We start from the raw sequence: 13473 nt of genomic DNA, 5'->3' as shown, positions 1-13473 counted from the left end.
GTTCTCATTTCCTAAAGAAGGTTTAATCAAGCATGTGCAAAGGAAATAACCAAAGTATATACTGGTGGGTCTTTTTAGCAATAATATATGGTAAAGCAGGCCTGCACAATTTGCAAATGACCAAGGACCAGAGGTGGGTTTCAGCAGATTCTGACCAGTTCTGGAGAACCGGTAGCGAAAATTTTGAGTAGTTCGGAGAACCGGTAGTAAAAATTCTGACTGGCCCTGCCCCCATCTATTATCTGCCTCCCAAGTCCCAGCTGATTGGGAAGAAATGGGGATTTTGCAGTAACCTTCCCCTGCCATGCCCACCAAGCCACACCCACAGAACCGGTAGTAAAAAAAATTGAAACCCATCACTGCCAAGGACCATACCTTAAAAATAATCATGGATCACAAAGAAATAACTAGTGGGCCAGTTAGCTTTTTGGCAGCTAACAGCACAATGGCAGCAGCAAAGCTGGCAGTGTCCATGAAACCTAGAGGTACTGATGTGCCTTTTGAGATGGACATGGATGTGAAAACTAGCTGGAAGCTGTAGATCCTTCCTACAGGCAGTAACATTTGGTGGCAGTTAGTTGGTTACTTTTTGAAAATATGTGGCTTGCAGGCTATATATTATGCAGGCCTATGGTAGAGTTTTACACCTAGCTTTATTTCTTTGTGTATGCCAGGAAAGTAAGGAAATAACAAATTTGCTAAAGATTCTTTCACAGAAACTTTGTAGCTGTAATGGGATATTGGTGTTTCATCTTACTGTTTTTGTATATCTCAACTTTGCAGCCCATTCTGTCATATTCTTTAATATTAATAGAATAATTAATTATGCTAAACTTGATTGTTGTTGAGTGACTTTTAAAACAGAAATAAAGTAGGGGATGGGTAGAATTTAATCTTAGCACAGTTTGTTAAGTTAGCTCTTACAGATCAGTCCTTAAGTTTGTGACTGTTAAAAAATACGTTTTTCTTTCGTTTTGCTATTCTTGTTTTATAAGACCAAGAGGTAAATAGCTGTGTGGCCAGTATTCAGACTGCATTGCCATATAAAGTTATAGAAAAAAAATGGTTCTTTTTTTCCTTTCTCTGTGTCTAGGTAAAATGATCAATGCAGATCTGGTGAAATACGGATTAGCTGATGTGGTTGAAAATCCAGGCATTATCACGGACATAGGAATGAAAGCAGTAAATGAAGTCTTCTCTTCAATTAAATATCTTGTCATATACAACTGCCCTCATTTACATAATCCAAGTAGCTGGATCACAGGTATTGTACTCACTAACATCTGCTAAAATAAATTTCATATATCCTCTCCTTAAATAAATGGATTATTTTTAAGAATTGTTTTTGTTGTGTATATGACAATTTTGAGGTCTATATGTTTTCATCATGTCAGCCTACATGACTGATCTAAAAATGCCACTTTATTTTAATTCGTATAGTCATGAAAGGAAGCACTACTATTCCATTTTTTACTGAGTGATGAATACTATCGGACATTAACATTGTTATTCTATACCTCTAGTTCTTTTTTTGTAAAATCTAAAGTGGCTTACAATACAAGTAACAAAAATAGAACAATCCCATATGATAAATGAGTCAAAAATTAAAACCATAAAATCACAACTATTAGGGGAAGAGCAAATGAACCATAGTGGTTATAATGAATACTAATGTAATGATTATTTGTATGAGAACTAGGTCATTGTTATTTTATATTGGATATATATTGTAAAATACATAAGCAAATATTTTTTAAAAATGTCAGAGAAGTAGTTGCACACAGTCCTCATAATGGTTCCATAGTTTTTTTTTAAAAAACTCTTTTAAACTAAATTATCTTCAGCTGTCTGTAGACCTATTGTAATCATAACAAAGGGATCTTCCATAGAACATAAAGAGCAAGTAAGCTTAGGTGGAAGTATTGAGAGTGGCAGCTCCTCAACTTGGTCTTAGATTATTTAGGGAATTATAAACTAATAATATATTGAGTATAGCTCAGTATTTAATTGGTATTCAATGCATATGTAAACCAAGAAGTGTTATTGAGCGCTCTAGTTCCTAAATATTAGTTGTAGTTTCTAAAGCATTCAAGAATAGCCTCATATAAAATGTATTTTAATAAAGTATATCAGATCATTTTATGAAAAGCTTAGTAGCTTTTATAAACCTGCCTGGACCATGAACCCCTGATTACAAAGCTAGGAGAGTGTTAAATGCATTCTTTGAACATTAAATGGATGCCCACTCATGATTCAGTGAGTAATATCTACTCAATTCATGAACAGAGGAAACATGAAATGAAAGCTGTGCTAATCAAGGCATCAAGGAACCATCAAGGAACTGAATGACTACAGACCAGTTGCTCTAACATCTGTAGTCATGAAAACCTTTGAAAGGCTAGTGCTTTCCTACCTGAAAACCATCACGAATCCGCTCTTAGACCCCTTGCAATTTGCATACCGAGCAAATAGATCAACAGATGATGCTGTTAATATGGCTCTGCACTACATCCTACAACATCTTGAGTCTCCAAAGACCTATGCAAGGGTCCTCTTTGTAGACTTTAGTTCAGCATTCAATACCATCATTCCAGACATTCTTCTAACTAAGCTAAACCAGCTACAGGTACCGGAACAGACTTGTAAGTGGATCACAAGCTTCCTAACAAACAGGAAGCAGCAGGTGAAGCTAAGCAAGATCACATCAAATACCTGTACAATTAGCACAGGGGCCCCCCAAGGCTGTGTGCTCTCGCCACATCTCTCTCTCTGTATACCAATGACTGCATCTCCAATGATCCATTTGTTAAGCTACTGAAGTTCGCAGATGACACAACAGTGATTGGTCTCATTCGAGACAATGACGAATCCGATATAGACGAGAGGTCGAACGACTAGCCTTGTGGTGCAACCAAAACAATCTGGAACTGAACACACTCAAAACCGTAGAAATGGTGGTAGACTTTAGGAAAACCCTTCCATACTTCCACCTCTCACAATACTTGACAACACAGTATCAACAGTAGAAATAAGTCCCATTCCACCCACCCCAAAGGTTTTCTTAGTGTACATGTTCTTTATTCTCTTTAATCTAGGAGTATGATTTCGCTTTGGACTAACCCCATGATCCTGGAGTGTGAATCAAAATGTTTTAAAAATTGTTTAATATATTAGAAAAGAAGTTTCAGACTTGCGTAGAGTTGCAGTGAAGGATGTGTGTTTATATTGTTTGACGTACAGGAGAAAAGTATGTATTTGTCAACATTTGACTGTTGAATTTATTTTTCAGGAATAATTCCAAGTGCTTCATATATTCCAAAGTCACATCTTTTCCAATACTGAGATTATTATCTGTTATCTAATAGTACTCACATACTATGCTAAAGTAGAAATGAAAAGTTTGGGTTTTCAGTTTTGCTTCCAACATTTCTTCTGTGATTATTGCTCCTGAAACACAATGGAAATTATTACTTTTTTATTTTTTGGATTTTCAGGGGGCTTCAGAAATTTGCACACTATAGTTCTAGGAGCTTGCAAGAATGCTTTGGAAGTTGATCTTGGCTACCTCATCATAACTGCTGCACGAAGGTAATTACCATATTTTTCGGAGTATAAGACTCTCCGGAGTATAAGATACACATTAGTTTTTGGGGAGGAAAACAAGAAAAAAAAATCTGCCTCTTCCTACCAGCATCCATCAGTATTCATCTGGCTAGCATCCTTGCAGCAAACAGCAAATAGCCTGGTCAACTTCAGCACATCATTGCAGCCCGATTCAGCATGAGCAGCTGATTGGTGGTTGGATGGGCCTTCCGGAATACTGCCAATCAGCTGTTTCAGGTTGCAGGGATCGCCACAGCCCATCGGTGCTTCTGTGTATCATGTTTTTGGCCTCCATGCGTACTCCCTTTAAAGCCCATTCCATACTGCAGGGATCACCACAGCACATCACCACTGATCATCGCCTCCACACATCACATTTTCGGCTTCTGTGCATCATGTTTTCGGCCTCCACATGCCAGTTTTTGGCCTCTGTGCATTGTGTTTTGGCCCGTTCCAGGCGGCGGGGACTGTCACCAATCCCCACCACTTAGAACCAGCCGAAAATGCGATGTGCAGAGGCAAAAAATGCGTGCAGAGGCTGAAAATGCGATGTGCAGAGGCCGAAAATGTGACGCATGGAGGCAGCGATCAGTAGCGATGGATTATGGTGATCCCCGCAGCCTGGAACGGGCCTTAAATTGGGCATGTGGAGGTCAAAAATATGAGACACAGAGGCTGAAAACAGTCGGCGGGTGGGTGCTGGCAGGTGGGCGGGGCTTCAGCAGCATTCACTCTAAGACTCACAGACATTTCCACCCACTTTTAAGGGTGTGTGTGCGTCTTATACTCCGAGAAATACAGAATATTGTTGGCCATAGTTTCCTTGTACCTCCAGGTCCTTGGCTCTTAAGTACCTGATCAGCTGGTGGGTAAATCATCACTCCTATTGACTGACGAGGCTTCAATCATTACTATTAACCATTACCATTTGCCAATTACCATCCATGCAGTTTTGTTTATGCTTTCTTAAATGTGCCTTTTTTGCCATGGCTTGTTCTCTATTTACTTAATTCATGTAATATATATCATAAAAGATGTTACCAAGAAATAATATTGATGTAATAAAGGTGTTCTGTTGTTGCTTTGCTTTGAACAGGGGTTCTAATATCAATGGACTCACGTTAACATTTACTTCCTTTTTGGTTTTCATTTATTTCAGGTTGCATGAAATGCAATTCAGCCTTCCCTAACCAAAGATGGAGTATTCTCTGCTCTAAAATGGCAGAATTGGAATTTCCCAGTTTGAAACACTACATCTTGGATACGTTGATGAGTTTTTGTTACAGTGTATGAAACCCTTCACTCTTTCTGTTGATTATCTATCAGCAGCTAGGGTAGATCTGGATTTTATTATTTGCCTAAAAGGAGTACAAATGTTAAGATACATTCTTGTGTAATCTAGAGGCAACCCTAAAGTCTTGGTTGCTCATCAAACTTGCTTGGGATTTAGAGAAGGAATCTTGATTATAATAGTATGTATACATGGCCTGGACAGCATTTCATTTCTTGAGATTAGCTGCAGAAAACTCTCTGTACATCATTGGGAATTTCTCTTTTGCAAATTAAACCTTGGTCTGATGAAACCATAGAATGAGATAATGTGCATAGGTCTTATTGCAAAAAAATATTGGAAGTTCTCATTTCCTAAAGAAGGTTTAATCAAGCATGTGCAAAGGAAATAACCAAAGTATATACTGGTGGGTCTTTTTAGCAATAATATATGGTAAAGCAGGCCTGCACAATTTGCAAATGACCAAGGACCAGAGGTGGGTTTCAGCAGGTTCTGACCAGTTCTGGAGAACCGGTAGCGAAAATTTTGAGTAGTTCGGAGAACCGGTAGTAAAAATTCTGACTGGCCCTGCCCCCATCTATTATCTGCCTCCCAAGTCCCAGCTGATTGGGAAGAAATGGGGATTTTGCAGTAACCTTCCCCTGCCATGCCCACCAAGCCACACCCACAGAACCGGTAGTAAAAAAAATTGAAACCCATCACTGCCAAGGACCATACCTTAAAAATAATCATGGATCACAAAGAAATAACTAGTGGGCCAGTTAGCTTTTTGGCAGCTAACAGCACAATGGCAGCAGCAAAGCTGGCAGTGTCCATGAAACCTAGAGGTACTGATGTGCCTTTTGAGATGGACATGGATGTGAAAACTAGCTGGAAGCTGTAGATCCTTCCTACAGGCAGTAACATTTGGTGGCAGTTAGTTGGTTACTTTTTGAAAATATGTGGCTTGCAGGCTATATATTATGCAGGCCTATGGTAGAGTTTTACACCTAGCTTTATTTCTTTGTGTATGCCAGGAAAGTAAGGAAATAACAAATTTGCTAAAGATTCTTTCACAGAAACTTTGTAGCTGTAATGGGATATTGGTGTTTCATCTTACTGTTTTTGTATATCTCAACTTTGCAGCCCATTCTATCATATTCTTTAACATTAATAGAATAATTAATTATGCTAAACTTGATTGTTGTTGAGTGACTTTTAAAACAGAAATAAAGTAGGGGCTGGGTAGAATTTAATCTTAGCACAGTTTGTTAAGTTAGCTCTTACAGATCAGTCCTTAAGTTTGTGACTGTTAAAAAATACGTTTTTCTTTCGTTTTGCTATTCTTGTTTTATAAGACCAAGAGGTAAATAGCTTTGTGGCCAGTATTCAGACTGCATTGCCATATAAAGTTATAGAAAAAAAATGGTTCTTTTTTTCCTTTCTCTGTGTCTAGGTAAAATGATCAATGCAGATCTGGTGAAATACGGATTAGCTGATGTGGTTGAAAATCCAGGCATTATCACGGACATAGGAATGAAAGCAGTAAATGAAGTCTTCTCTTCAATTAAATATCTTGTCATATACAACTGCCCTCATTTACATAATCCAAGTAGCTGGATCACAGGTATTGTACTCACTAACATCTGCTAAAATAAATTTCATATATCCTCTCCTTAAATAAATGGATTATTTTTAAGAATTGTTTTTGTTGTGTATATGACAATTTTGAGGTCTATATGTTTTCATCATGTCAGCCTACATGACTGATCTAAAAATGCCACTTTATTTTAATTCGTATAGTCATGAAAGGAAGCACTACTATTCCATTTTTTACTGAGTGATGAATACTATCGGACATTAACATTGTTATTCTATACCTCTAGTTCTTTTTTTGTAAAATCTAAAGTGGCTTACAATACAAGTAACAAAAATAGAACAATCCCATATGATAAATGAGTCAAAAATTAAAACCATAAAATCACAACTATTAGGGGAAGAGCAAATGAACCATAGTGGTTATAATGAATACTAATGTAATGATTATTTGTATGAGAACTAGGTCATTGTTATTTTATATTGGATATATATTGTAAAATACATAAGCAAATATTTTTTAAAAATGTCAGAGAAGTAGTTGCACACAGAGTCCTCATAATGGTTCCATAGTTTTTTTAAAAAAAAAATCTTTTAAACTAAATTATCTTCAGCTGTCTGTAGACCTATTGTAATCATAACAAAGGGATCTTCCATAGAACATAAAGAGCAAGTAAGCTTAGGTGGAAGTATTGAAAGTGGCAGCTCCTCAACTTGGTCTTAGATTATTTAGGGAATTATAAACTAATAATATATTGAGTATAGCTCAGTATTTAATTGGTATTCAATGCATATGTAAACCAAGAAGTGTTATTGAGCGCTCTAGTTCCTAAATATTAGTTGTAGTTTCTAAAGCATTCAAGAATAGCCTCATATAAAATGTATTTTAATAAAGTATATCAGATCATTTTATGAAAAGCTTAGTAGCTTTTATAAACCTGCCTGGACCATGAACCCCTGATTACAAAGCTAGGAGAGTGTTAAATGCATTCTTTGAACATTAAATGGATACCCACTCATGATTCAGTGAGTAATATCTACTCAATTCATGAACAGAGGAAACATGAAATGAAAGCTGTGCTAATGGAAGGAATTATTTCATTGTAACCTATAGATTTTAAACTCATTGTGATCAGTCACAAAAAATCTTCATTTTTCAATGCTCCCACTCTAAGCTTCTGAAATAATTAGTATTAATTTCCAAGATGCTTGATTTGTTATTTTTCTGTGTCTCATCTGTACTGTAACAAAGGGAATATATTTTAAGTTTGAGAGGGGTGGGGTTTTTTTTAAGTCTTAATAATATTTATTATTCTCTGTAACTAGCTACCTGTGAAAATAGAGCCTTTCAGAAAAATAGATTAATTAGAATAATTGGGAATCCTCTTTTGGAGTGATAGCGGTGAAGAAGGAAATTGATGTGGTCGAAGAAGAGTAATTATTTATTCAAACTTGGAAAGGGCATTTAGGAAAATATATTGTGATAAGCCCATTTGTTTTTTCTCTAGATCATTCAAGGTGGACTCGGCTTTTTGATCTCACCCTGGTGAGATGCCATGCAATAAAACTAGACTCTTTTAGTCAGTTTATTGAATTACTACCAAGCCTGGAGTTTATCTCTCTGGACCAGATGTTTCGGGAACCACCCAAGGTGATCATAAAAAAGTAATGATAAGTTTTGAAGTGTGCACCAAAACCCAGTACATTAAGCTTCTACTGAGTGCTTTTAAATAGATAACATTTCATTTGGTTAATGTATGGAATTAAAATCCTATGCAGGCAATCACCTACTCACACAAAGAGTAAGCCTGAGTTGAAAACATGAGCCTTCCATAAGCTTCATCGTAATTTTCCAGTGTTTTCCTGCATCCTGTTTTTTGGTATTTTTTCATAATAATTTGAAAGAAAATGTTGAAAGCAGCAAGGATGGTCGGAATCTGGAAGCAGGACTTGTGTGCACTCCACGTCTCAAGTCAGATTAATTCTGCATAATGATAAGACATAAGTGTTGAAAACTAGTTCAGTATTGCAAGTTACAATTGAAGTATGAAACAAGAGGCTGATTATAAAACTACAGGTAATCCTCGAGGTACGACAGATCATTTAATGACTGTTCAAAGTTACAGCAAACCCCCCCCCCCAAAAAAAAAATGCTATAAGAATTCTACAGAATGAAGAATGACTGGGTGGGTTCTGTAGAATTCTTATTTTTGCAGAGGTGCCGTAGAACGCCCATCTATCAATTTCCCATGTGCACACACACACACAAATTTCCTGCATTTCCAGGTCCCCAAAGGCATTGGACACACCAGATTCCAAACGGTCCTCTTCAAGGGCCCTCAGAATCCCTCACTTACCTTCTGAAGATCTGCAAAACTCAGCCTGGGAAGGAGTGGGTCACATGTTGTGAACCAATACTGGACAAAATAGCTTCATTGTCAGCAGAGCCAGGTCAGGTTACAATACTCAGGCTTTTCTATCCGGCATGAGAAGGAAACATTTGTGCTTTGCAGAATAACTTGGCAAAGAAGCTTCAAAGAAGCTGCTTTGGCACTTTTCTTAATACTAAAAAGTATTATTTACCCTCATATTAAGCCAATAACACACAAAGATAAAAGAGCAGTGTTTATACAGCCTATCATCAAGAAGGGTTCACTGCCATTTCAGAAGTATTCGGTCTTCTCTGGAGAAGAGCATTGAAGTATCTATGAAGGTCAGAAACAGTCACATTGTGTTCAAATGTCACAGTTTTCTGTAATCTTGTGATCTTTGATTAATTCCGTTCTGGCAACTCTTGTGAGTAGCCTGTCAATAATCCTTTAATGTATTTCAGGGATGTGCTCGTGTAGGTCTGAGTGCAGGTACAGGAATTGGAGTTTCCTCTGCTTTGGTGAGCAACCAGAACTCCAACAATGAAAACGACAACAATAACCAGAACAATAATGCCAATATTCACCATAATAACCATCAGCAACCCAATGATCAAAATGAAGAGAATGAATTGCGACAGGAGGAACAGATGGAGGAACAGCAGAATGCAGCAGATGGTAAGTTTTATTAATAATTTTTAATATTTTTTAAATAATGTGATTGAGTGTCTATATATGGTATATAGGCCACAAACAAGGAGAAAAGTATCATCCTCTCCTTCCAAGGAAGTTTCACATCTTTCTTTTTCTTCACTTTTAACTTAATACCTATCACTAAACTAATTTTTTATCCTCTGCTTTTTTTCTCCATTTGGTCATGCCCAATTTTCAGAGATTGTCTGGACAAGTCCCTACAGTTTTCTTGGCAAGGTTTTTCAAAAATGGTTTGCCATTGCCTCCTTCCTAGGTCAAGAGAAAGTGACTAGCCCAAGATTACACAGCTAGTTTTATTCTTCAGCACGACTAGAATTCACATCTGCCAGTTTCTACCCTGATGCCCTAACCCCTGCACCAAACTGGTTTTCATGGTATACTTAAACCTGTACAATCTATCTATGTTCACATCCTTCTGTGTGTTGTGTATGTAAATCACAGTGTGTCCTATAAACAATTTATTTCCCTTTTGTTATACAAGTGTGCTTATTGAGCTATAATAAGCCACAATTTACGTAACATGCATTTGGCATCTGTTACTATCAGCTGCCATTCTGAACTGCTACTGAAACGTTAGCTTTGCAGAATATTTCAATATCTGTATGTGCTGTGCATGTGCTCAGCCAGTGCAGTGTTAAGCTACCAAGTTTTCTTGGCAAAATTTTCAAAAGTGATTTGCCATTACCTTTTTTTTATGAGGAAGTGACTGGCCCGAGATCACCATTGATCACAGTTTCCTGATTTATAGTGCTTTAACCACTGTACCAAACTGACAGTCTTTTTCATATTATTATATTTATAAAGTGATTGAAGATAGGAACAAAGAGAATAATACGGGGGGGTGGGAGCATTTTCCAAACTTGAAAGAGTTCCTGTTTTGAACTAGTACGCTAAAGAGTGTCAATGAACAGATAGAAACCAATTTAAAGAAATTAGAACAAAGATGGAAAGAGTATATTGCAATTCTGTACATTAGAATTACTATAAAGTTTGTAGAATTATGATCTTTTTATTGTAAGCATTCTTATCTTTTAGTTTGGAAACTACATTTTCTCTCTCAGATTACATTGTACAGTACAACATGGAAAGCCTCCATCAAAATTTAAAATTTAAAAATGGTCCATTAGTTATTTCCAAGCTAAGAGTGATGCCGTTCCATTTGGAAGATTTCCTACATGAACAGCTAGCTATACATGAACAACATCTACCAACTCATGGATAGAGGTATTCTTGTTTGTATTTGGATCATTCTTATTTGTTTTTACAGCACTGAATGAGATAGAGGAGGTGGCGCAGGAAGATGGAGTGGCTTTGGTAGAGAGCCACAGTGAAGCAATTGCAACTAATCAAGCACTTCTTCCCATGGAAATTGATGAAGAACAAGCAGGTAATTTTCCTGTCAACATCCTTCTCTTATTTACTTCTTTCACTGGTTGCATGCAAATCAGTTTATTGCTGTTAAGGTTCACCAAGATATTATTACTATTAGAATAAATTGTACAGTTTAAAGTGGCATAGTTTAATAATAATAATAATAATAATAATAATAATAATAATAATAATAATAATAATAATAATAATAATAATAATAATAATAATAATAATAATAATAATAATTTAATTTTTATACCGCCCTTCTCCCGAAGGACTCAGGGCGGTGAACAGGCAAATAAAATAATACAATATATTACAATAAAACACATTTTAAAAAACTTATTCAAAATAGCCTAAATTTAAAATACCATACAAAATATAAGAAATAAACCCCACTAAAATCCATATTTAAAAACCCTATTTAAGCCAGTCCTGCTCAAAAGAATAGATATGTCTTCAACTCGCGGCGAAAGGTCCGGAGGTCAGGAAGTTTTATTTTTTATTTATTTTATTTATTTTATTTATTTTGTCACAACAATATATGTAGGAATCATACAAAAGATTATATAGTATATAAACATATATGGGTAAATATAAGGAGGTATAAGCATATATATAGAAAGAAGAAAAGAAAAACAATAGGACAGGAACGGTAGGCACGTTTGTGCACTTATGCACGCCCCTTATGGTCCTCTTAGGAATGGGGTGAGGTCAATAGTAGAAAGTTTTTGGATAAAGCTTTTAGGATTATGGGAAGAGACCACAGAGTCAGGTAAAGTATTCCAAGCACTGATGATTCTGTTACAGAAGTCATATTTTCTGCAATCTAGATTAAAGCGGTTGACATTAAGTTTAAATCTATTAGTTGCTCTAGTATTATTGCAATTAAACCTGAAGTAGTCTTTAACCCGAAGGACATTACAATAGATGATTCTGTGAGTTAAGCTTAGGTCTTGTCGAAGGCGACGGAGTTCCAAGTTTTCTAAGCCTAGGATTTCAAGTCTGGTGGGATAGGGTATTCTATTGTTTTCAGAGGAATGGAGAACTCTTCTTGTAAAATATTTCTGGACACGTTCAATTGTATTGATGTCAGAGATGTGGTGAGGGTTCCAAACAGGCGAGCTGTATTCTAGAATTGGTCTAGCAAATGTTTTATATGCTCTGGTTAATAGTGTTGTCGAAGTCCTGGGGGAAGCTCGTTCCAGAGGGTAGGTGCGCCCACAGAGAAGGCTCTCCCCCTGGGGGTCACCAGCCTACACTGTTTGGCGGACGGCACCCTGAGAAGACCCTCTCTATGGGAGCGTACCGGCCGGTGGGAGGCATGTGGTAACAGAAGGCGGTCCCGAAGATATCCCGGTCCTATGCCATGGAGCGCTTTAAAGGTGGTAACCAACACCTTGAAGTGCACTCGGAAAACCACAAGTAGCCAGTGCAGCCTGCGCAGGATCGGTGTTATATGGGAGCCACGAGCGGCTCCCTCTATCACCCGTGCGGCCGCATTCTGAACCAACTGTAGTCTCCGGGTGCACCTCAAGGGGAGCCCCATGTAGAGAGCATTGCAGTAGTCCAGGCGAGAAGTGACGAGGGCGTGAGTGACCGTGCATAAGGCATCCCGGTCTAGAAAGGGGCGCAACTGGCGGACCAGGCGAACCTGGTAAAAAGCTCTCCTGGAGACGGTCGCCAAGTGTTCTTCAAAAGACAACCGTCCATCCAGGAGAACACCCAGATTGCGCACCCTCTCCATTGGGGCCAATGACTCGCCCCCAACAGTCAGCCGCGGTTGCAGCTGACTGTACCAGGATGCCGGCATCCACAGCCACTCAGTCGTGGAGGGGTTGAGCTTGAGCCTGTTTCTCCCCATCCAGACCCGTACAGCCTCCAAACACCGAGACAGCACTTCGACAGCTTCATTGGGGTGGTCAGGGGTGGAAATGTACAGCTGGGTGTCATCCGCGTACAGTTGGTAACTCACCCCAAAACCACTGATGACCTCACCCAGCGGCTTCATGTAGATGTTGAACAGGAGAGGCGTGAGAACTGACCCCTGCAGCACCCCACAAAGGAGGCGCCTCGAGGTCGATCTCTGCCCCCCTGCCAATACCGTCTGCGATCGGTCGGAGAGATAGGATGAGAACCACCGAAATACGGTGCCTCCCACTCCCAGTCCCTCCAACCATTGCAGCAGGATACCATGGTCGATGGTATCAAAAGCCGCCGAGAGATCTAGGAGAACCAGGGCAGAGGAATAACCCCTATCCCGGGCCCTCCAGAGGTCATCCACCAACGTGACCAAAGCTGTCTCCGTGCTGTACCCGGGTCGGAAGCCGGACTGGAATGGGTCTAGATAGACAGATTCATCCAGGTACTGGGGTAACTGATGTGCCACCACACTCTCAACAACCTTCGCCACGAAGCGAAGGTTGGAGACTGGACGGTAGTTGCCCAAAACAGTTTGAAGTTAAACATCTGATATTGACATTAATTGCTTTCAAATATTAAATCAATTTTCTGTACAGCAATTGTTACATTACTTTGGAAATAGACCAT

At 38.4% G+C, this 13473-nt stretch overlaps 1 protein-coding gene across 1 annotated transcript in view; it reads left to right on the top strand.

Moving 5' to 3' along the window:
* Window positions 1-13473, top strand: part of FBXO38 (F-box protein 38) — a 45843-nt gene that overhangs the window by 9939 nt on the left and 22431 nt on the right. The window contains exons 9-12 of the mRNA XM_058167871.1: window positions 1094-1264; window positions 7978-8120; window positions 9303-9516; window positions 10820-10939. Of these exons, the coding sequence (XP_058023854.1) occupies window positions 1094-1264; window positions 7978-8120; window positions 9303-9516; window positions 10820-10939 (648 nt within the window). The remainder of the gene's footprint in view (window positions 1-1093; window positions 1265-7977; window positions 8121-9302; window positions 9517-10819; window positions 10940-13473) is intronic.

The sequence above is a fragment of the Ahaetulla prasina genome, chromosome 2 (assembly GCF_028640845.1).
Source record: "Ahaetulla prasina isolate Xishuangbanna chromosome 2, ASM2864084v1, whole genome shotgun sequence".
In the NCBI taxonomy this organism is placed as follows: domain Eukaryota; kingdom Metazoa; phylum Chordata; class Lepidosauria; order Squamata; family Colubridae; genus Ahaetulla; species Ahaetulla prasina.
The sequence above is the reverse complement of the archived record's forward strand: the minus strand, read 5'-3'. Positions and strand labels throughout refer to the sequence as shown.